The following is a 22,586-nucleotide window of genomic DNA, read 5'->3' as shown; positions in this document are numbered from 1 at the left end:
ATGGATGTGTCTCCCAACAGCCTTGCCTGCAAAGAATTGTGGGATCGGACTATCTTTCGTCTTTTACAGAGGGTACTCCGTGTCCCGGAGGGGTTGATGAGGAATCATCTGACATCATTTCCTTTGTAATTTGCACAACACTCAAGGGTCATTATAAGGATCCTTCCTTTAAAGCAATCACAGACATTTGCTCTGATTTCACATTTTTTAAAGCAATTGTCCTAGAAAAGCTAAAAAAAAATGGCACAATCATAATTAAAAGACCATTGGGAATGCTTTTAAAATAGTTCAAAAGATGATTGGAGTGGATTATATTTCTTATAAGTCTGTGTCCTTTATTGCTTACCCTCCACAGTCGGACCAGGATCCAGTTAGTCTGAGCCCAGGGTCTCTGTTCATATGGAGCCAGCAGGTTCCTCATCATGGCGACCCTCCTGAGAGCGGCATTACAGAGTCAACCACAACCAGAAACTCAAATCTCTTCAGGTTTCATTATCTTCATCCCTTAATGTGTTTTTAAAGCAGCGTTCTCAGACACTTTTGAGCTGAAAAAAAGGTTCATATGTTAAAAGGAATGATGTCTCAGTGGCTTGGTGACCCAGCTTTGACTCCAGGGATGGATAAAAAGGTATTTAGGACTTTCTGAACCATCACAGGAAAAAAGGATGAAGACTTACTGCTCCTCTGGGATTCTCTCCACTGCTCTGAGGGATTGTGGGTAGCAGACATAGCTGGCCAGGGCCTGCATCAGCGAGTCTTTGATATCTGAAAGAGTAAAGAGTGGCAGTGAGATGAAAGGCAAAGGAGGAAAGAGGAAACTGCGTTTAAAAGAGAAACACAAAGAGATCTGCAAGATACACTACTTTAAATTGACCTGCAAAGACACAAAACTGAAAAAAAAGCACACTGTAAGCATTTTCCTCTATCAATGAGGTTCAAGTACTTGATCCTAAAAGACCATAAATCAAAACAGTAACTATGTTGTGGGTACAGATTGTGGTTGTTCTGGTCTGCTTCTTTATAAATAATCCCCTCAATTTATGTAAAAGAATTGCTCAACTCGTCTGGCATATTTCAATATGAATATTTAAAATTTCAAAATAAAACAAATTCATTTTTAAAGGCTCTAAATTTAGCACATAACTCTCAGTAGATGCAATTAGTACTGTCATCACTGTCATTTGAATAAAATAATGTGATGGCTGTGACCCACTTTTTCTTTAAGTGTAGTCATAACAACAGTCCAGGTTTTCTTGCAATACAAAAAAAAAAACCTTTTTACCACGACTCATGGAGGGGGGCTGCATTTGTTAAGAACTCCCTCTGACTAAATCAATCTGGGTTCAGAATCAGGACAGTGTTGTGTGTGTTGGATTTTGTCAGGCATTTGTCATAGTTGTGTACAGATTGGGTTGGAATATGTGTAGGAGTGGCAGGACCCCCTGTAAAATAGATGCAACGTCTCACATGTCTTAACTACACAAAAACACAAAACAAATAGACAAATGATGACTATTTTGGCATACACGTATTATATCATCTAATAGGTATGCTGCAATCTTTTCATTTTTACAAGCAGTTCAAAACGTATTTTGTAGGGGGGTTTTCTGTTACATGTCCTTTATTTTGTGTTTAAAACTTGGATTTTCACTTCATCCAGTCGGGCTGAAAAACGAGCACACGAGGCCTAAAGAGCAGATGGGAAAAGTGCAATTTGGAGAAAAAACCAAAAACTGTGTCTGGTCATCAATCTGTGCTCAGGTGCAGAACAATATGAACATAAAGTTTTTAGCTGCACTCATCCTTCCAGCAGGCAGCCTTTCTGATGCATGCGACATCTTGATGTAAGTCCTAAATTAGTGCCGGGTTTATTGAGCAAACTGAAGTTTTCTGTCGCATTTAAAGTAAATCGACCTGCATGTCTGCTGGATAATCAAAATGGAGAACAAATAAAAACTGTCTAATTTTTTGCCAATTGTGAAGAGAAAAAACTTCATTTCTGCTTCAGTCAGGAATCAGCAGCAGGAAGAGAAACTGACAACAATTAAACACACAGGATGTGATGAAAGAGCAGCAGCAGGCTGTGGACACGGATATAAACAGAACGTAGAACACAATCAAACTAAAAAAAAAACTAAGAAATTACTTCAGACACCTAAGGAAGATGAGCATGCATGATCTGGATATTTTTTTTTTCCTTTTTAAATATTTGGATTTAATAAAAAAAACCTGGTTGCAGATTGTTAAATCTAAATCATGTAAACTCCAACAGCGCCTTGAAGGAATGAGGGGTAATTTGAGGTTGTTGAGAGAATACACAGCATGCAGATGCACATTCACATGCTTTAATAACGTGTGTTACCTGTTCCAACGATGCGTGGATCTGCAAAGTGCTTAGCAAGGATAGCAGCGAGGTGAGTCAGAGTTTCTTCATAGCCTGGGAAGGAGACAAGCACAGGCGTGAGGGATCAGCTGACTGAACTCTGCTCATCACTCGTCATTTCATCACAGCTCCTATGAATGTTTGCCGTCTTATTCTAAACGCTAGTTGAACTTTGACTCTTCCGCAAAAAAAAAAAAAAAAAAAAAAAAAGTCAAGGAAATATCACCATAACACAAGTTAAAAAGTACCAAATAAAACCATTACAGTGATTAATCAATTCATTTTTAGGTATTTGTTTTTATCATTTTGTTGGTAATTTAATGAAAATGTACACACATGTTGTCTTTTTTAAGCTCTCCTACCTTTGTCTGCATTTTTAACTCTGGTCAGCAATACTTTGATTGTTTACACTCATTTTAGACTTTGGCCTTTTGATATAAGTTTAAATTCATTTGAATGAAAAGGTGTGTCCAAACTTTTGGTCCGTACTGTATGTTTGCAATTTTTATTTTTACTTAATTATCACTGTTAGCATTAGCCCTCCATTTTCTTTTATGTATCTTGATTTGAATTTTAATTTAGTATGTATAGATCTACTTAAACCAAGTATTTTACTTATATTTTTCAAATTTAATATCAATGTTGTGATTTTTCTTTTTTTTTGCTTTACTAGCATCCTGACCATTTTCCCCCAACTCTTTTTTAAATTTATGTCGGAGTTAACTTAAGCTTACTTTGACGCATTTTAGCATTCATTTTCATTTACCTTAATTTTTAAATTGGTGTTTTTTGTTTACAAGTAATTGTGCTTTTTTTGTCGATTTTTGTTGTTTGCTGTCACACTGTTGTTGGGTGTTACCTGGCAGCTCCTCCATGCTGTTGGCGGGGCTGAAGTAGTTCTTCAGGGCGCTGTATGCATTCATCGCCACGTTGAGGTAGAACTCAGGTGTGAAGGCAAACAAAGAACCGGTGTTGTCGGCGTGCTCGATGGTGCGAATGCACACACAGAGCAGCCAGTACACGTCCAGCATTTTCTCCTGCAGTCACAAATATCCCAGTTTCAGATGTAGAACAGCAAACCAAGGGGGCAGTCTGAACAACAGCGTCGGTGGATCACCTTAGAGTATATGGTGGCATTGATCCAGGCCAGACGGCGGCTCAGGTGGTTCAACTTCTCTGCGAAAACTTTCTGACTTTTCTGGAGCTCATCCATGATGTCGGCACGCTGCAAGAACCAAGACAGACTTTCCTTCTCTCACATATTTTAAATAGGAAACACCAACACAATGTTTAAAATTTTTCCCATTAGCTGTATCTGCTGGGAAAGGTTAGGACAGCAAGGCGGTGAAAAATCTGGTACCTAGTAGATTTGTCTGACCAAACTCTACAGAAATGGTGCATTAAGACTCCTGCAAGTCCAGACAAGTCTACCTTCCTACCATTCTGTTCCTGCTATATAATAGTCTTACATTGTTGGGCATCTCCTTATTTCTCAAAGAAATAATCCATCCTGTTGTATGTTCAGCCCAGTTTTAGGGGCCTAACATAAACTGGGGGCTTTTCCGGGATGCTCTAAACTTTTAGTTGAGATATAAAAAAGGTTTGTCCTTTTGGCTGCTGAAATTTGTGTTTGTTTATTTTATCATCTTTATACAAGAGAAACAAACCGCCTCACTCATTGCTTTAGACTTTTATGTCGATCTTCAGGTACATTAGATTTATGTAAACTGCAGCTTATCTGCATGAATGAGGTCAATGCACTTGGTTTTAGCAATTTTTCTTTTCTTCCATTAAAAAAAAATACTTGATTTATTCTCAAAAGGGAATATTCAAATACATACCGGTAAGTCATTTATATGTTTATTTTTGTGTGGCTTTATAATATTTGCACTTTTTTTTCCATTCCCCATACAATCTCAAAGCTTTTTTTGACTTCAAAATATGAATTATATGCCTCAGTCTCCCTGTGTGTGAGCAAAACTGACTGTTTTCTTTCTATGTTGTCTCAGAATCGTATTGCAGAGGTAAAGTTCATGAAAACAGACAGATTCTGAGGTCTGGCACCATGCAGTCCACGCCCAGACTCTGCAGGAGACCTCACACAACATCACGCAACCTCAGCTGGTGTTCTGCCACACTGTCGGCATCACAGCAACCCCTAGGGTGAGGTGGGACTCCAAAGCTTGGTGATCAAGCTCTGCTTCCTATCAGTACATGAAGACAAACGTTTTCCTTTCTAGCTCATTATGATCAGTTCTACTTTTTTCGTTGTTGTGATGCTTTCAGGTGACACTTGTGTCTGGAACTAATGAGAGGACCTAATGCCAGAAAGTCCAGAGCAAATTCGCCTAAACAACCCTCACAGTCAGACTTCAGTGATGTGCTTATCAGCTCTACAGCAAACCCGGACTTTCTATGCGTCAGATGATTGTTGCAATGATTGTCGCAAAGAAATGTAAACAGTTTGGCTTTGGAGAGCTCAAGCTTTCCCTTCTGAAAAGTTTTGTGGAACAAATTCAAAAAAGAAACATAAATGGAGAGATAGAAGAAATCAAAGTAAATGATGTGAGGGCTCACTCTGGGAGGGCACCGAGCGATCTTCTCCTCCGTGTCCTTCAGAGCCACGGCGTACTCGTGCACGTCATCTGCCACCACCACCATCTGCAGGAAACAAAACAGATATCCAGCTGAGCTCATCAGAAGAACATCAGGTCACGTGCAGCATCGCTCTGGAGGAAAAATGTCAAGACTGGATCTGTACTGCTGATCTGTGGTGGACAGTAAAAACAGCAAAACAAAGTAAACAGATTGTTTCTGCAGCTTTGGGAGAGCATGAAGATGACAGCCGCTCTGATCTCCCTAATGCGTTCAAAATGATAAAAAGGGAGGAAGCAATGATGGAGAGGTCACAGGACGACCCTGATCACTCCAAAACAGAGCCGCGGGGTCCCAGACAATGCCATCAGCTGTCTGTGGTGCTCCATCATCCAAACAAAGCTTCCTCATTTCAATTTCAAAAACTCATTTCACCTAGACGTGGCTGCTGACAGTTTCTAATCACTAACAGAAACTCCTGAAGAAATCCGCCAGCAGACTTGTGTTACGTTTGTGCTGCTGTCAGACACACAACTGAAAATTCTCTTGGGAAGGGTTTACAGCATGATTAGGGAGCCTGCTGCCTTAGAAAAAGCAGCGCTTAAGGCCAAAACAAATGGTGGTTCAGTCCAAATCTGTCAAGGCAAAAGCCTAAACATAATTTAAGAAAACAAGAACGCTGCTTTCAATCTGATGACAGCAATAATTAAGGTTGCTGGAGATTTACTTTTCTAAATTAAAAAGGTGTGTGAAAAAAGCTAAAAGTAATTATTTTTTTAAATCTTTTAATCTGACATTTTGGTCAAAACAGAACCACATATATAATACTATAATATAATAATATAAGACTGACTTTGGAATCCATTTGAGAACAATGTTCTTAAAACTGTAGACTTTGAACATCTTATCATCTAAAATCACAATGTTAACCAAAGATTAAGAGAAGCTGAAGGAATCCCTGTGTGTCAGGAACAGGGTGGAACATCAGCGTTCATGGTTGATCCTTGAGCCTTTAAGCAGCTCTGCGTTTAAAACATAAAAGGATGTTGTCCAGCAGAGCACCATCATGAACCTGCATGCACCATCCATGTTCTGCTATGAAAGAGGTTTTTTCCATCTTGTTTTTATGAATCAGTTGGTTAAACCAACTGGGAGTAGGGTGGGGTGGGGAGGTAACTCTGACAGAGTAGCTGACTAGGTTTACCTTTCCAAGCTGCTGATGGACACTCAGATTGTACATCATCACGATCCCATCAGTGATCTCAAGCAGGGATTTGTCAGACATTGGCTGATCAGGCTCCTCCTGCGGTCGCCCCAGCAACAGGCCATCGTTACCATGACTTCCCTCAACTGCAGGAGGGAGAGGCAGAAACAGGAAGGAAGAATGGTAAGTGTGATGTCAGGTGTGAAACATACCATAGAAGAAAAATGTATATGAATGCTTTCCTTCGTTTTATCAATGACTGACATTTAAATTTAGACCTGGCATGAACTGTAACATTGTTTATTTGTTTAATCCACTATTTACTGCAAAAATCTAACTAAAAACTTATTTTTTTAACAAAGATAAACTATATTCTCTAAATTTAAAAGATCAGTTTAATCTCCCTTTTTTTGTCTTTGTTTTTTCAAAAATAAAAGTGTAACCTTTGAGTCAAATATTTTCAGATTAAGGGTTTCTCCTAAAGTTTAAAGAATTTTTTGTGTTAGATTGTATACATTATTCACAGCATTACGATGCTGGAAAAGCTCAGACAAAGATTTGTATTTGCAGAATTTCTGTCGCCCTTTTGATGCACACGTTTTTTACCCAGCCACCCCACAGGAAGCTCATTTCTAAAACACTTAACAGTAAATGTAACTGTTCATTCATAATCCAAAGTAACTAGTCAGAATCTTGCCTTTTGCGGTAGATCAATTGTGTGTGGTTGCAGTGGTAGTTGTGTAACTTATATTGTGCACAGTTTCAATGATTGTTGTGTTGTGCATGGTTGCAGTGGTTGCTGTGTTACGTTTATTGTGTGTGGTTACAGTGGTTGCTGTGTGACATTTTGTGCATGGTTACAGTGGTGGTTGTGTCACATTGTGTGTGTGGTTGCAGTGGTAGTTGTGTCACATTGTGTGTGTGGTTGCAGTGGTAGTTGTGTTACATTGTGTGTGTGGTTGCAGTGGTAGTTGTGTTACATTGTGTGTGTGGTTGCAGTGGTAGTTGTGTTACATTGTGTGTGTGGTTGCAGTTGTAGTTGTGTTACATTGTGTGTGTGGTTGCAGTGGTAGTTGTGTTACATTGTGTGTGGTTGCAGTGGTAGTTGTGTTACATTGTGTGTGTGTGGTTGCAGTGGTAGTTGTGTTACATTGTGTGTGTGGTTGCAGTGGTAGTTGTGTTACATTGTGTGTGCGGTTGCAGTGGTAGTTGTGTTACATTGTGTGTGTGGTTGCAGTGGTAGTTGTGTTACATTGTGTGTGGTTGCAGTGGTAGTTGTGTTACATTGTGTGTGGTTGCAGTGGTAGTTGTGTGACATTTTGTGCGTGGTTGCAGTGGTAGTTGTGTCACATTGTGTGTGTGTGGTTGCAGTGGTAGTTGTGTCACATTGTGTGTGGTTGCAGTGGTAGTTGTGTTACATTGTGTGTGTGTGGTTGCAGTGGTAGTTGTGTTACATTGTGTGTGTGGTTGCAGTGGTAGTTGTGTTACATTGTGTGTGTGGTTGCAGTGGTAGTTGTGTTACATTGTGTGTGGTTGCAGTGGTAGTTGTGTTACATTGTGTGTGTGGTTGCAGTGGTAGATATGTTACATTGTGTGTGTGGTTGCAGTGGTAGTTGTGTTACATTGTGTGTGAGTGTGGTTGCAGTAGTTGTCGGGCTGCTTCACTCACTGTCTTCCTCAGTGCGCTGCTCCACCGGCAGGCTTCGCACTTTGACCTTCTCTGGTTGGGCCAGCGGCCGTCGGGGCATCATCAGGCTGACGGCCGCGGTGCTCAGAAACCGATTGGCCCGGCCTGGAGTGGGAGAACTCAGCCAGCTGGGCCTCACCAGAGTGCTCCCCATACCTGCTGCACCAAAAGGCCTCTGTTGGAGAAAACAGATCATCAAGCTCAACTGAGGCACAACTGAATGAACTTTATTAGTACATGACAATCTCTGTCAAAGTTCTTTTACTAGGCAAAGATTAAAATTTAGAGAGAAAAAAAACACGTAGGGGATGTGTGATTTGTGGCCCTGCGACAGATTGGCAACCTGCCCAGGGTGTCCCCTGCCTTTGCCCCCAGTGACAAGGATAGGCTCCAGCAGCCCAGTGATCCAAAAGGGACAAAAATGTGTTTAGGACAGGAGTTGGGAACATATGGCTCGGGAGCCATATCTGGCTCTTTTGATGGCCACATCTGGCTTGCAGACAAATCTTTAATTATAAAAAAACAAGTTTAATTAGACCAGTCCTTCTCAGGCGCGATGCGATACGCAGTAGTAGCGGTAATTGGAGAAAAAAAATCTGCGCCACTATCGGTTTACTATTATCTGTTATATCACAGAGTTTGTACCAGCCGTAAACCTGCGAATTGCCGTCCCTGCAGCTGCGTTCCTGTCTCTGACAAGGAGCTGCAAATGTGCGAGAAGGGAAAGGGGAGGGATAGTGGGCTCAGGCAGCAAGGTGAAACGGCGCACTGATTGTCAAAACTTAGAACACCCTGTCCGTCTCATACCACACTGCAGCGTGTGAGTATTGCTGTACTGACAATGTTTGGCTCCACGTCTGCATGTGAGCAGTCTGTCTCACATCTAAAGACCATTCTGACCAACCTACGATCACGTTTAACGGATGGAAGTCTCAACGTTTAACGGATGGAAGTCTCAAGGTTTAACGGATAGAAGTCTCGTTTTACGGATGGAAGTCTCAACGTTTAACGGATGGAAGTCTCGTTTTACGGATGGAAGTCTCAACGTTTAACGGATGGAAGTCTCGTTTTACGGATGGAAGTCTCAACGTTTAACGGATGGAAGTCTCGTTTTACGGATGGAAGTCTCAACGTTTAACGGATGGAAGTCTCGTTTTACGGATGGAAGTCTCAACGTTTAACGGATGGAAGTCTCGTTTTACGGATGGAAGTCTCAACGTTTAACGGATGGAAGTCTCGTTTTACGGATGGAAGTCTCAACGTTTAACGGATAGAAGTCTCGTTTTACGGATGGAAGTCTCAACGTTTAACGGATGGAAGTCTCGTTTTACGGATGGAAGTCTCAACGTTTAACGGATGGAAGTCTCGTTTTACGGATGGAAGTCTCAACGTTTAACGGAGGGAAGTCTCAACGCCTGCATGAAGCTTAAACTCATCACGTATCAACCAGACAAGACCATCAGCAAAACCATGCAGCACCAGAAGTCGCATTAATGCTAAGAAATCATCATTTATTAGCAACAGCATAATGAAGCGTCCCTTTCCCACACTGAGGCACAGAGACTTAACCTCTTTTTTTTAGGTTCTTTATTCTGGTTACTGTAGGCCGTAACCAACGCCGTACAACTTATTCAGCAACTCCTGAATCTCTCCCGTCTGGAACACTCCCCCCAACGTTTTATTCCCCCGCTCCCGCACCAGCCCTCCTATTTTACTTATTCTGCCCATAGCTGAACCCTATTGGTCCAAACTCCCCAACGACAGGCTGAGCGACAGAACTGAGGGCCAATCAGCATCTCTGCTTGATGTGTTCAATGAAGTCCGGAACTTAGAACGCAACCCAACAGCCGCCCAATTCAACTCAGTCCGCTACAATAACAATGGTATTAAAAAGAATCCACAGACTTATTGATGATGAATGAATGAATGAATGAATGAATGAATGAATGAATGAATAAAAACTGTTAGAACAAGAAAAAATAAATAAAAACCCACTGTTATTATAAAAAGCCTATTGAAAATAATAGACTAAGATTTGATTAAAAATGGTAAGGTTAAAGCAGATTTGGGATAAAACGTAAGGCCCAGGTCCTCAGTGTTCTCGTTTGACCTGAAAACAACAGCAGAAGATGCTTTGAAGATCTTCAAACTTCAAAGCATCTAATGAAACACAATCTGCCTAAAACGACAGCTGCTGCCTCAAAACTTCAACAATTTTACTGCAACTTTATTGGATTTTACACAAAGCACTGAAGCACAGGTGATGCTGCATCAGTCATCCAATCATGAACTTTCCACCACAGTTTTCCTGACTCCTGCTCACCTGGGCTGCTCCGCTCTCCTCGTCCTCGTCCAGATCGTCCATGGATGCAGCCTGGATCTCTGCAGGGTCGATGAGGATGTTGGCCTTACTGGCCAAATCATCTGGTTGACAAAAAGGAGAAACATAATCACACATCTGTGACACTATGAGGAACACGTGGAGATTATTTCAACCAAAACACCACAACCTTTAATTTGTTGTTTTATTCTCTGTGATTATGTTCATCTCAAAGGTCAAACAAATGTCTTTGCTTTCTTAATCACCTTCTAGCATCTTCTCAGTTCATCATGACTCTTTATTTTGTCTTTCTGTCATTTAGCGCAAAAAGTTCCGAACTGGACTTTAGCGTGGAGCTAAAATAAAGCGTCTGTTCTGACCCTTCAAATTTCCATTTCAAATATTTGATATGCTTGATTACAGAACGAGTTTTCACATATTTAGTGATTCAAGCTGAAGGAAGACTGACATCAGTGCATTAAACGTATTGCTATTTTGATAAATTAACAAAAAAGTCAATTTCTCCCTCAAAATGAAGGGAAAATACAAAATATATGTTAATTTTATGAATCAATTACAGATTTTTAAAATAAATACTCATAAGAATTCATAGAATTGATGTTTTGAGATCCGGTCTAAAAGCCATCAGTAATCACAGAGCATCTGTTGGTTCTCCATGTTTGGAGATATCTGCCCTTTCTGTGTTTTTAATGAGTATTTCTGAGAAAATAAAGGCGTGTGGGTGATTGATCTGCATAACCATTAATCCCACCTCCCCATCTAAAGATAACATAAGCCCCGCCTCAATAGCTTTAAATAGTCTGTCTTTTTCTAGTATTTATCATCTGCTAATGACTTTCAGCAGTTCCTTCACTCAAAGTCTGAGAAACGGACAGATTTGTACGCTTCTTTAAATAAACACAAGGCAATGCTGAACTGATTATGAGTTCCAGTTAGAGTCCCACTCCAATCCTCTTCTGATCTATTTTCAAAGCATTCCCAGTGGTCTTTTAATTATGATTTTGCTGTTTTTAGGCATAATCAAAAAACCTGTATTGTTTTTTAGATGATTTTTCTTTATACATGTCCATCATCAGAAAAACGCCACAAATCATATGAAAAAAAAAAAAAAACTTTTTCATCAGAGTGGGTGTTTATGTTCAGATAGAAATTTGCTTCTCTGCCCCCACTTTTTGATCTGCCCAGCTGTATCTGGGCAGAATCAAAAAGATGACAGACAGAAACAAGGCGGGGAATTCTTTACAGCTTCCGCGTGTTCATGATCAGGTGTTTGACAGGTTTAACAGACGTTAATTCTGCTGACTGTTGGATCTGAAGAGCTTACTTCCTGGTTCTTTTCTGCATTTAACAGAATTCAGAACAGATCCAAGTCTGGATTAAAAAAAAACTCTGCAAGTCTTGAGCAGAGGATTCAAGGACATTCAAGTAGATGTTAGAATAAACACATTAACCATGCGGAAGCTTTCAAACATGGAGTTCCTCTCCTAGATTTATCAGAGAAACAGCCTTAATTTTTAAGGAAAGTCACGTCTGTTATCTATTTCAGAGCATGTTGAAAGCAGGAAAAGCAGCAGTGCCCTCTGTTGGACTCTGTGCAGATTCTTTTTCTAACATTTAGCACAGATGTTACAGAGGTTTAGAAAGGGCTTAGAAAAAAATCATCAGATGTTTTGGGCTGTTTCATGGTTCTGTCCTCTAAAAAGTCCTCTATATTCCAAATTATTGCAGTTGGTGGTATAGCATCCTGTTTCTCCTAAGATAGCATCTTCTGAGCCAGTGCCCAATTACAAGCCAGAGAAGATATCACATGTTAAATAAAGAAAGGAATTATTGGGATGAACCTTTACCGAAAGAAGTGTCAGCCCATAAATTGGATTATGTGGATTTATAGATTTTGTTTCTTCGAATATTTTATTGTGAACATATTCCCAATCTACCACTGAATTCCTTTTTGGTTGTTCTTTGGCTGTAGGATCAGTCAGTTTTCCTTGCAGAGAGGTTATTCTTACGCAAATTTACCTTGTTAACATGCAGCGGTCTCATTCATAAAACTCCACTTTCAATCTAAAATATGGGATACAGCCAAATTTTAAAAATATTCAAACACTACCAAATATTCTAATTAATAAAAATGTAGCGCAGAGATGTGTAGCACAGTTTGTTGATGTGAGTCATCTCTGATTTATGAATAGAAAATTTGAATCGCAAATTTATCGTCATCAGAATTTCAGCCTGCGTGATACACGTATCGCAAAAAAGGCCGGAAACTGCGATAAATAGGGTTACTTTAAACTTTTACACCCATGCTAAAACAATCTCATGACAGCTAGGAGCATTTAAAGAATCAAATAGAGTTCTTCACGCAAAAGATCAATTGGATGGACCCCGTTCACGTCGTTGACCAATCGAACGAAGCCCTTTATGTTAGATGATCGCCTCCTATGTAGACGAGGGAGATTTGAAGTCAAATTTAAGCTATGTTGACTTTTGTTTAAATAAAACTGTTTCCAGGAAATGGATATGATCTATTTGTTGTTTTAATTTTTGCCATTTGTTCATGTATGCCAAGTCATATTGGGTCATTTTCTGCAAGTATTGATGGTGCAGCAGCTTTTATGAATGAGGTGTGTTTTATAATATTTCTGAGATTTTCTGTCTTTTGTGGTTTGTTTATCCCTTTGACTTTTTAGTTAAGTTTAACCCTCAGAACAAAACAGCTTTGCACCGATATGCAAAACTTTACAGTTGTAAAGTTTAGTGTTACTTACTGCTGAATGAATGTTACACAATCAGCTTAAATGTGCTCATTCTGACATTAGAAAGAGCGGCTTTGTGCTGTTATGCAACACTTTACGTTCAATAAGTGTTGCATTTTGGTGCAAAGGTGAAGAGAAAACCTGCTTTTCTCTGCGTCCAATCGGCTGATTCATGCTGATCGTTGAATGGTCACAAAGTTAGGATAGGTCAAGGAGGTGTCGCCACGACAACTCTAGTGTTAAAAGGTTAATGATTCTGGTTTTAACTAAATGCTAAAATCACAATAGAATTAAAAAACTTCTACTGCAAACCTTTGAGAGTCTTCTTCAGGTGGGACAGAAGTCCTCCAAGTCTCTGGAGGTCAAAGTAGTCCACCTTTCCATTGTAGAAGAGCTGAGGAGGGACGTAAGCATCTGCAGAGGAAGAGAAGAAAAAAGATTATCAGAAACATCACAAAGTTCATTCATTCAGACGGCTGTGTCACAAGCTCTTAGTAATAAATATGGAATGTTGTTTTGAGAATGCCTCAGGAGTCATACACTTACCGAATGATCAGACTTCAAATTTAATTACAGCAGTTCCCTTCTGTATTAAGAAAAACCACTAGCCAGGAATAATTAAAAACTGCGTGTCTAACTCAACAAAGGGAATAGTCTGCAGTGTCTTTGAAATCCAACAGAGAAGTGAGGCAGAGAAACACTTCAGATCAACAATTTGAGTCTTGTGTGGGTCATTCTGAATCGCAATAACCTAATCGTGCATCGTGAGCGGCGACAGCAGCAGAACCAAGCAGAGATGCTCTGACTCAGCAGTCTCTTTCTTCTCCAGCTCCCCAGGAAGATGCTGCATTTTTTCTTTCATTTCCTCGGTTGTGCCTCAAGATCTTTCTGTTTGTTTCTCGATGATACTGGAGCAGCAGAAAGTAGCAGCGACGGAGAAAAACCCCAACAGCAGAAGCTTACCTTCACTGCTCAGGCTGCTCGGAGACTTCCTGCAGGCTTCGTTCCAGCAGGATCTCACCGCCGTGATGAGGCGATGCAGGAAACACACCATGTACTCGGGGGGACACAGCGCAGTGGGGTGCTGCTCACACACAAACGCACAAGCTCAGGATTGCGCTCTAAGGTTGTCTGAGCCACAAACTGCAGCTCGTCCTTACCCCTCTGTTGCTGGCGTTCTCCTGGAGAAACTTCCTGAACTTGTTGAGGAAAATGTACCGGGAAGCCTCCCCCTGCAGAATGAAGTAAAGTAAAGGATTGTGGGTATGTAAAGGATTTTAAAAGGTTCAGGAAGATGCCAACTGTGCAGCTGAAGCAGGACTGAACCTGCATGAATGAACATTTGCCCCTAAAGAATATGCAGACACAAATAGTGTTTGTACCGTGGTTTTGTCCTTGTTGTTGAGCAGCAGCCTCAAAATCTGAATCTGCAGCTCCTCCACCACTGACAGAGAACAGAGGAGGGATGAGACCAGCAGCAGAAGAAGAAGCTTCAGAGTAAAGAGCTGAGCCTGCAGTCTGACAGTGTGAAGCAAAAGATTGAGATCGCACCTTCGATCCTCTTCTTCAGCCTCTGGCAGCCTCTCTCATAAGCTCGCCGCCTCAGCCGCTCGTCTGCGCTCTCATCTTTGGGTTCGCGCTCGTCTTTACCCTGAAAAGCAGAACACATCACGCTATAAGAAATACATATTTTATAATCCAACCAAGCAGCATATTGAGGACTGAAAAGCAGAGAAAAGTCATTTTAGTTGTGAAAACCCTCTTCTGATCCTTTTGAACAGTTTTATCACAATAAAATGTTTATTTTCAAATTTTCAACCTTCTAGAAAACAGCACCTTTAGAGGGGTTCTGCTTGTACTTGTGACTTTTCCTCCTTTGATGTTTTCTTTAAATAAAGCTTTTTTTATGACAAGTGTTTCAGAGGCTTCAGTAAAGAGCTTCAGCCTTGACTGTATAAGAGAACTGGACTGTATGACTCCTCCCCCTCCTGTTCCAAACAGGAAGTACCTGCTGGCTCCAAGCCAAAATCCCATAAGGTTCTATTGAGAAATAAACCATTTTTCTTCTTGATCTGCTATATTTTTTAACATGTTCATACTAATCCTTATTTTTGTCATGAAATTGTTCTTTCTTGCAAGTTATTGAAGTTATGAACTGACCAATCAGATGCATCAATTAAAGTATATGGTCTCACGTTGAATGTTCGAAACACAGAAACACAGATTCACACACTTTTAAATAGTAGGGGAATAGACTTTCAACAGGCTCACTCCTGATTGGCTAGAGTGGTTGTGAAGCATTGACTAAGATCGACTCGAACCAATCACTGCTTACTGACATCGTCTGGCTCCAACATTGGTGGCGACCTTATTGCGAAAAGATGGCGATTTCATTGACTTCATTTGGTTGGAGCAGGAAGTGAGCCATTTTCTATGGGTGACATCACACTCACTCGGTCCAGTTCTCATATAGTCAATGGTTTCAGCCCTCTGCCTGTGAATGAAGGTAACCTCGAGGCAGCAGCTTCAGTCTGCTGATAAGTAGTCTTTTATCTGACAACAGGAGAGGTGGCTTCACTAATGTCTGCTGTCAGGGTTGTTTCTCTGCCTCACCTCTTTGTCAAAATGCGTGGGCCACCAGGTGGTGGGGATGAGCTCCTCGAGCCCCGCCTCCTTCACTCTGAGAGGGGTCTTGATATAGAAGAAGACGACGGACCGCAGCACGTCAAACGTAGCAGTAGGTTAAGGGGACAACAGTGAGTTTTACAGGCTCAGGCTGAGTGTCAGTTGAGGCAGAGCAGCAGCTAAAGGATATAAGACATTGTTGAGCAGATACTTCCTAGACTTCTCGTGCCGAAGGATGGCCGTGGTCAAACGCAGGTAGTGGATCTGAAACAGATGAGTCGTTATCAGCCTGTGAGTGCCAAATTATGAGCGGGACAGATGGTGAGTCTCACCTGGAAACCCAGGTCCGGGATGATCGGGGAGAAGCGGTACGCGCGCAGCAGAGACATCATCAGCTGCTTCAGACATTCGTTCACCTCGTGGTCCTACAGAGAAGAAATGACACACGATGAGCTTCAACCTGAGGAAGAAGCATCAACAGAGCCTGCTTTGTGTAGACCTACAGTTGTGAGAAAATGCTTTTTGCACTTTTATCTCTTGTAAACTACAAGTGCCATCTATTGTCCAATTTTTATATAACAGCGCGACCTTGCTTGAAACTAAATGGTGAAACCCATTGGGTTAGAGGGGCTCCAAATAAGGTAAAAACTTACTCCAGTAAAGTTGCTTATTTGAGTTTGAATAGGGAGCAAAAAAGGGTTTTTAAAGAAAATCTAAGATGGCATCATTCTGAAGTGCAACAAATGTTTCAGGGGCTTCAAATGCCAGGTAAAAAAAAATTGATTTGAAAATGAATCCAAATGACAGGTGTTATGTGATTAAATCATCTTGACTTGGCTGCTGGGCTTTTAAAATGCAAAGCTTTGGACTTTGTGGTGTAATGAATTGTCAGTTCACCTCCATCAGCAGCCAGAAGAGGTCGAGCAGCTGCTGGATGAGCGGGTGTTCGTCCACAGAGCCGCCCCCCTCCAGGATCCCCAACAGGAAGTTCATCAGGACGTCCTCCACGAGGTAGACTTTACACTGCAGATCCACAAACGCAACATGTCCCACAGCTAGTTCAAAGAAAGGGTTCCCATGCTGACTTAATCTGCACCAGAGCAACAGCGACCCCTGCTGTGGGAGGAATGTTTCTAAAATGGATAATCATCTGCTCTGATTGGAGATTTATTTTAAACAAAACAAACAAGAAATGCAGGAAAATATGTTTTAAAACAAACAAAAATTTGTTTGAAACATAAACAACATAAACTTTCAAGACTCTTCAAAATGGAAAATCTTCTAAGGAATATGAATTTGTGCTTTTTTTAAATTTGTTTTATGTGACTACATAACGTTTAAGCAATAAATCAGAAATGTTAATTTGCTTACTAAGTACTTTTAACTAGCAGTGTCAATCACAATTTGAACTTTCATTCAATCAAAAATTATATTTCGTAAACAGAAAATTAGCTGCAAGGACTTGAATGTAGAAAAAACAGAAGCTGATACCAGAAGGAATCGAGATAAACACATCTAACAAAGAGGCTCACATCTGACTGACTGATGATGGAGACTTTTTATTATCCCTTGTGCTATCCTAGGCACTATAACATTGGAAGTTGGGTCATCTAGACCCACTAGACAGTGCGCTGAACCTTTTTTCTTCAATGATTTGTGATATTTACTGGTGTCCATGGATTACATGAAATATTTCCACCTTTATCCACCATTGTCATGGTAGGGAGAACAGGTTAATGGTCATCTTGACCCCATAGGATAACACAAGGGTTAACTTTTCAGATTTATAAATCTAGAGCCCATGCCCTTAGTTCTTATGAAAACAGACTAGGTGGATTCTTCTCACCATGAGAGGAGCAAAGTGGTTGAAGATGTGAGCCAGGGTGACCAGCACGGTGGGTTCCCCGTGGAGCTTCCACATGGCGCAGCCCTTCTCCAGCAGCTTCTCCTCCTGCAGCCGAGACCCCTCTTATAAATAGAGAACCTGGAACAGGTGCTAATGACTCGCTTTGCCGCCTCGGCTCTTACCTGGGTGTCGATGGAGGTGGACAGGACGTTCTTGATGAAGCCCAGAAGTTTGTGTGCCTTGGTCAGGTCAGCAGTGGGGGGATCCTGCAAGGGCAAGTAACCTTCTACGGGGTACGTGGGTCACGAGCAGGTTAAAGAAAAACTCTTTCTGGTTCCTGGAGACGTGTTCAGATTTGATCGGGTCACAAAGCAGCTGAACCTTTCTTCTCCTACGATCACACAAATTTCACTAAATCCATGAATCTGCCTTTCATATAATGTTGTCATGGTTACCAGTGACCAATTTCCGCCAATGGAGCTGCAGAAAAATATAAGGTGGTCCTCGCCTGAATACAAATATGTGCGATTAGCTTTTACCATGGCAACATAAATGCCTGGTAAGCATAACATTCTAAAATGTACTATCCTGTACACATTTATCATCAATTTTGCGCTGCGAGCAGCTCCAGTTGCATTAAGAAACAAATACGTGTTATGGAGTTGTAAAGATGGCAGCTAAATCTCAGAATTAAGAGGATATCTGAGCGGCCTGCTGCCAAAGTTAAAGGCCACCGACTCTTTGAAGGAGAGGCTGATGGCGGGGAAGTAAGCAATGCCAGGACCCATCTTGATGTTGGTGAAGGCCGTCCCCAAAGACTGCCCATTCCTGAAGACACAGAGAAAGAACAAGTTAAAGGGCATTCCTGAAGGACAGAGGAACCAAGACTTTGTTAGAAAACGAATTCAATCGATCAAAACAAACTTTAATTAGCTATTGCTAAATCATTCTTTAAGTTCACTGATAAAAAAAAATCAATGAACTGGAAAACTACATGTCCCACCATGTTAGCTTCAGATGCAGCACCTTCCTTATGTTTATTTGTAGAAGCCGATAAATCTTGTTTTCCAGTAAATCAGGGACTGAAACAGTTCACTGAAGTAGACAATGTAGTAGAGACAAGTAGTAGTTTAAGACATTTCATCTGATACAGAAAAGAACCTCCTTAGCTTCCTGTCTCAGTGTACAAACATGTTGTGTGTGTGTGTGTGTGTGTGTGTGTGTGTGTGTGTGTGTGTGTGTGTGTGTCTGTGTCTGTGTCTGTGTCTGTGTCTGTGTGTGTGTGTGAACCCGTGACCTGTTTTAATGGGTTCACTGCCTTTACCCCAAAACAGCCGGAGTAAACCTACTCAGGATGTAATTGATGAAGCTCCGCCCACTGTCCTGTCAGAGACATGTTCTGCTTTAAAGTCACCATGAGCTGGAACTTACAGGCAGAACGTGATGGTTCCTTCATCCAGGTCGATGAGACAGTTGACGATGTCTCCGGCTGCCCATGACTGCGCACACACAAACACACACAAACCCAGAGTCAGCATTTGCTGGATCCTCAGCTGCACGCAGCTCAGGAGTCCGTTCACCTTCCCGTAGTTGGTGGTTGTCACGTTCCACTTCCTCACTCTGTTTCCATCGTAGGCGTATGAGTCTGGAGTGTCGCCCACACCCTCCTGAAAAAACACACAATCCTTTGCATAGGCTCTGGTTCTTGCTAAATTATCTTCATCAGACCTGTAATTTTCATTCTCAAGAACAGTGCTTCATGCTTGAATGTAAATCCATATTTTGCATCCGAAGAGAACGTCATTAGTTATGTGCATGCATGTGTTTACCTCCTGATTGAAGCGACAGTTCAAAGTACACCAGCCGATCTGCATCAGACCCTGAGAGGAGATCAGAACCTCGTAGGCCCATTTCCCTGCAAGCAGACACACAGAACCCGTTGAGCCTAAAGGTCCCGTTCAGTCACAAGAGACAAACAGCTGATGTCGATGCTCAGCATTTCGTGAAACCAAACTGAGCTGTGCAGTCTCTACAAGCAGCTTCGATTTTTAACGTTCTTCTTTGAGACTCTGCAGATGCTCAGAGGCCGGCCGTGTGAACGCATAAGAAAGATGCATGTGCGCCACGTTTCATGCACACAGTAGAGTACAAATATGCCTAGATTAGCGCACGCTACAAAGTAATCTCAAAAAGCTATGTTACCAAGAACATAACATAAAGCCTTACATTTGCCATTTCGAAATAAAAACAAAACTAAACTCACCTTTAATCTTACATTGGGTTGTTTTGAATTCTCTAAAGTCAAGATGAAGTTGAAACAAAACATAAGAGACTCCTACACAAACTTTTTTATCAGACTTTTTCTGCATATTTTGAAACTACAGCACTTTCTTTGTTTAAAACCATAAAGACATTAAAACATTACTGAGTTCTAAGGTGGGAGGAGCACAGGTATGAAAATGAAACCTGACAAACTGAAAGTTTCAATCAAAGTAATGAAGCGGACCCTGAGCCTGCTGCAGGTTCTGAGGAGAAAGCAGCTGTTAGGAGGAGACAAGGAGACATTTGGGTTTGTTTGTCATTTAAATGATGTTTCATTCTGACTTATAGAATGCGAGAATGCAGCTGCAGATGTGTTTTTTCTTTTCTTTTTGTATGTAGAAAGTCACATGTAAAGTGAGTTTTCTGGACACATAAGTCATCCAGATGTTCTCAGAAAACATTTGCAAAGATGAGTCATTTCTCTCCTCATTCTAGCTCCTGCCTGCTGGGATCTCTTCCCCAAAGGCCCACTCCAATCACATTTTGATCTATTTTGGAAAGATTCCAAGTGGTCTTTTAATTACTATTATGCCGTTTAAAGTCAAAATCTAAAAAACTGGTTTTTTGTGTTGTTTTCTAAAGAAATTCTCAGACGCAGTTAGAGCCGCTACACTCATTTTCCAACACATGGAGATGAAGGAAAAGAGCGTCTTCATCACAACAATTGCTTGTACGCACGTTTGGTTTGTTTCCGCATGAAAGCTGCATGATTCTTCGTACATGAGGCCCCTGAGCCTTTCAGCAAACACTTGGGGTTCTACAGCTTGTCCTCGCAGAGATCATGGTGTTCCAGAACTGCATCTACATCAAACTCACCCTTGTAGACACACGTAGTCGCCCTGATGGAGCTGAAGTTGCTGTGGCCGATCACCTGAAGAACCAGAACATTTTCACTCAGAAGTGTGACCCAGGCGCATGCAGGAGTCTGTGCCAATCGTACAATAAGTCTCACCCCTAGCAAGTCGTCGTCCACAAACAGAAGGCCTTCAAAGCCGCTGGTGTGATCCAGAACCACAGGCTGAGGGCCCACACGCCCGTCCACCTGCTGATCTGCACACAAAGATGCGTTCAGACACCACCGGAACTCCACAATGTCTACGCTTGACGTGCACGTCTTAACGTCGAAATTAGATTTTCTCATTTGCAAAATCTCATTAAGGAAACTGACCACATGAACGGAGACTCTTTCTTTGAGAGTTTTACCGAAAATGTTCACCCTATGTCAGATATGCATCCCGTCTTCCCGCTTTAATTGGTTCACAAATCCAAACAAACAAAAAAAAACATAACATTCATGTTGTTTTTAGTGAAAGCTAATGCGTAACATAACTTTGATTTGTTGGTTTTGAATCCATCTGCGGAAAATGAACAAAAGCATGACTTTTTTTCCCCTATCATCAGACCAACTCAAGCTTATGAGACAAAGGGGAGCTGTTTACTGAAACATACATGTTGAAAAAATACGTCTGAGTATGGATTCAGATGCTTTCAAAATGTCTAGGACTTGACTTACAATTTTCAAATAGAGACTGTTTAAAGATCTGTTTGTTCAAAACGCCACTTGGCTCGTGCCCTTTTCATTAAATAAGCCGGGAATCACCATAGCAACCAGAGTTTCAATGGTTTCATCCTCTAAAAGACAACTAATATTCAAACTGGTGGAGAAGAAAACCTTAATATTTTTATTTTTCATGGATGGATAACAAACAACAATAGGAAAATATTTCAGAATTTTATGTTGAAAGCTGTCATTTTTACTGTATATTCAGAGTGACACTCAGTTAAATTGAGAGTTGCAGCTCTTGGTTTTCTGGGTTAAGCTGCTGAGTTTTTACCTGTGCCGTCTTCTGCAGGCTCTTCTTCCGACAGCAGCCGGTCCAGGTGAGCACCAAGATCCTGGAAACCCAGAGGCTTCCTGCAAGTTCAACAGACACAGAGAAACCACAAAGTAGGATGGATCTCATGTGATTTTAATGTTCACATGATCAGATGAAAGTATTAATAAGGCATATTGCATCACTGGAACACTGAAGTACAATCACCAAAGGCACACTACAGTGATGTGAACTGGCAGAACCAAAGTTCTGTCAGCTGTCACTACACCTCAGTAAGAGGAGAAAAAAAAAATAAACTGCTTTAAGACACAGACGCCAGCTAACTATACTATACAATGAACCCAAATTAAAGGAAAAATCTGTAACTGGTCCCTGAAGGCACTAAAGCTTGATTAGGAAAAAAAGGATATGCTCAAATCAATTTAAAAAACAGTTGCCAAGTTCAATGCTTAAGCTAAAAAAAACAGAATAACAGTGAAGAGCGACAGAAATGGTTCAATACCTGTTAAAACTGATTAAAACAGACAGAAAGTGTTCTTTATTATGAAGTGTTTAAGAAATATTTGAATCTTAAGGAAAATCATAAAGTCAAATTATATTTTGGCCACAATTCAAAACAAATATATTCAATTTTACTGATACATAAAAAATGCCTTCAATAACAAGCCTGGAAAGGAAATCTTCCTAAAATCATAAAACAAATCAAAGGTAACAAAAGGGAAACCAAAGCAAATGAAAACTTAAAAGATGTTGAAATAATGAAAAACCAAAGTTAAGTGTACAGGTTAAAACAGCAGGGATTTTTTGGCTGATGAAACTCATAAAAAGTTCAGCTCTGTGGCTTTAAAGCAGAGAGACATTCTTAACAAAACCTGCAGTCTGCAAGAAGAACTGCGGCTCAGTATCACTGTCTGACTAAAGAATCCATTTCATGCTAATGCACCGTTTGATTTCTTTAATTCCAATCCAAGAAAAAAACAGCGGATGTTTTG

General features: G+C 40.9%; 1 protein-coding gene across 3 annotated transcripts in view; it reads right to left on the bottom strand.

The window, feature by feature from the left end:
• rnf123 (ring finger protein 123) overlaps positions 1–22,586 on the bottom strand; it is a 95,291-nt gene that overhangs the window by 68,913 nt on the left and 3,792 nt on the right. For all 3 annotated transcript variants that reach the window (XM_011475239.4, XM_023955090.2, XM_078947516.1), the window contains exons 4-30: positions 21,595–21,674; positions 20,712–20,809; positions 20,576–20,630; positions 19,267–19,352; positions 19,018–19,104; positions 18,869–18,936; positions 18,140–18,265; positions 17,620–17,734; positions 17,438–17,542; positions 16,489–16,614; positions 15,924–16,016; positions 15,782–15,855; positions 15,580–15,697; positions 14,518–14,617; positions 14,349–14,410; positions 14,127–14,198; positions 13,930–14,050; positions 13,279–13,380; positions 10,193–10,293; positions 7,852–8,044; positions 6,183–6,328; positions 4,961–5,044; positions 3,501–3,608; positions 3,243–3,420; positions 2,363–2,437; positions 678–765; positions 347–434 (exon numbers count right to left, since the gene is read on the bottom strand). In XM_011475239.4, the coding sequence (XP_011473541.1) occupies positions 347–434; positions 678–765; positions 2,363–2,437; positions 3,243–3,420; positions 3,501–3,608; positions 4,961–5,044; positions 6,183–6,328; positions 7,852–8,044; positions 10,193–10,293; positions 13,279–13,380; positions 13,930–14,050; positions 14,127–14,198; positions 14,349–14,410; positions 14,518–14,617; positions 15,580–15,697; positions 15,782–15,855; positions 15,924–16,016; positions 16,489–16,614; positions 17,438–17,542; positions 17,620–17,734; positions 18,140–18,265; positions 18,869–18,936; positions 19,018–19,104; positions 19,267–19,352; positions 20,576–20,630; positions 20,712–20,809; positions 21,595–21,674 (2,749 nt within the window). The remainder of the gene's footprint in view (positions 1–346; positions 435–677; positions 766–2,362; positions 2,438–3,242; positions 3,421–3,500; positions 3,609–4,960; positions 5,045–6,182; positions 6,329–7,851; positions 8,045–10,192; positions 10,294–13,278; positions 13,381–13,929; positions 14,051–14,126; positions 14,199–14,348; positions 14,411–14,517; positions 14,618–15,579; positions 15,698–15,781; positions 15,856–15,923; positions 16,017–16,488; positions 16,615–17,437; positions 17,543–17,619; positions 17,735–18,139; positions 18,266–18,868; positions 18,937–19,017; positions 19,105–19,266; positions 19,353–20,575; positions 20,631–20,711; positions 20,810–21,594; positions 21,675–22,586) is intronic.

Source organism: Oryzias latipes, chromosome 5, assembly GCF_053564925.1.
Source record: "Oryzias latipes strain Hd-rR chromosome 5, Olatipes_Hd-rR_3.1".
Classification (NCBI taxonomy): Eukaryota; Metazoa; Chordata; class Actinopteri; order Beloniformes; family Adrianichthyidae; genus Oryzias; species Oryzias latipes.
The sequence above is the reverse complement of the archived record's forward strand: the minus strand, read 5'-3'. Positions and strand labels throughout refer to the sequence as shown.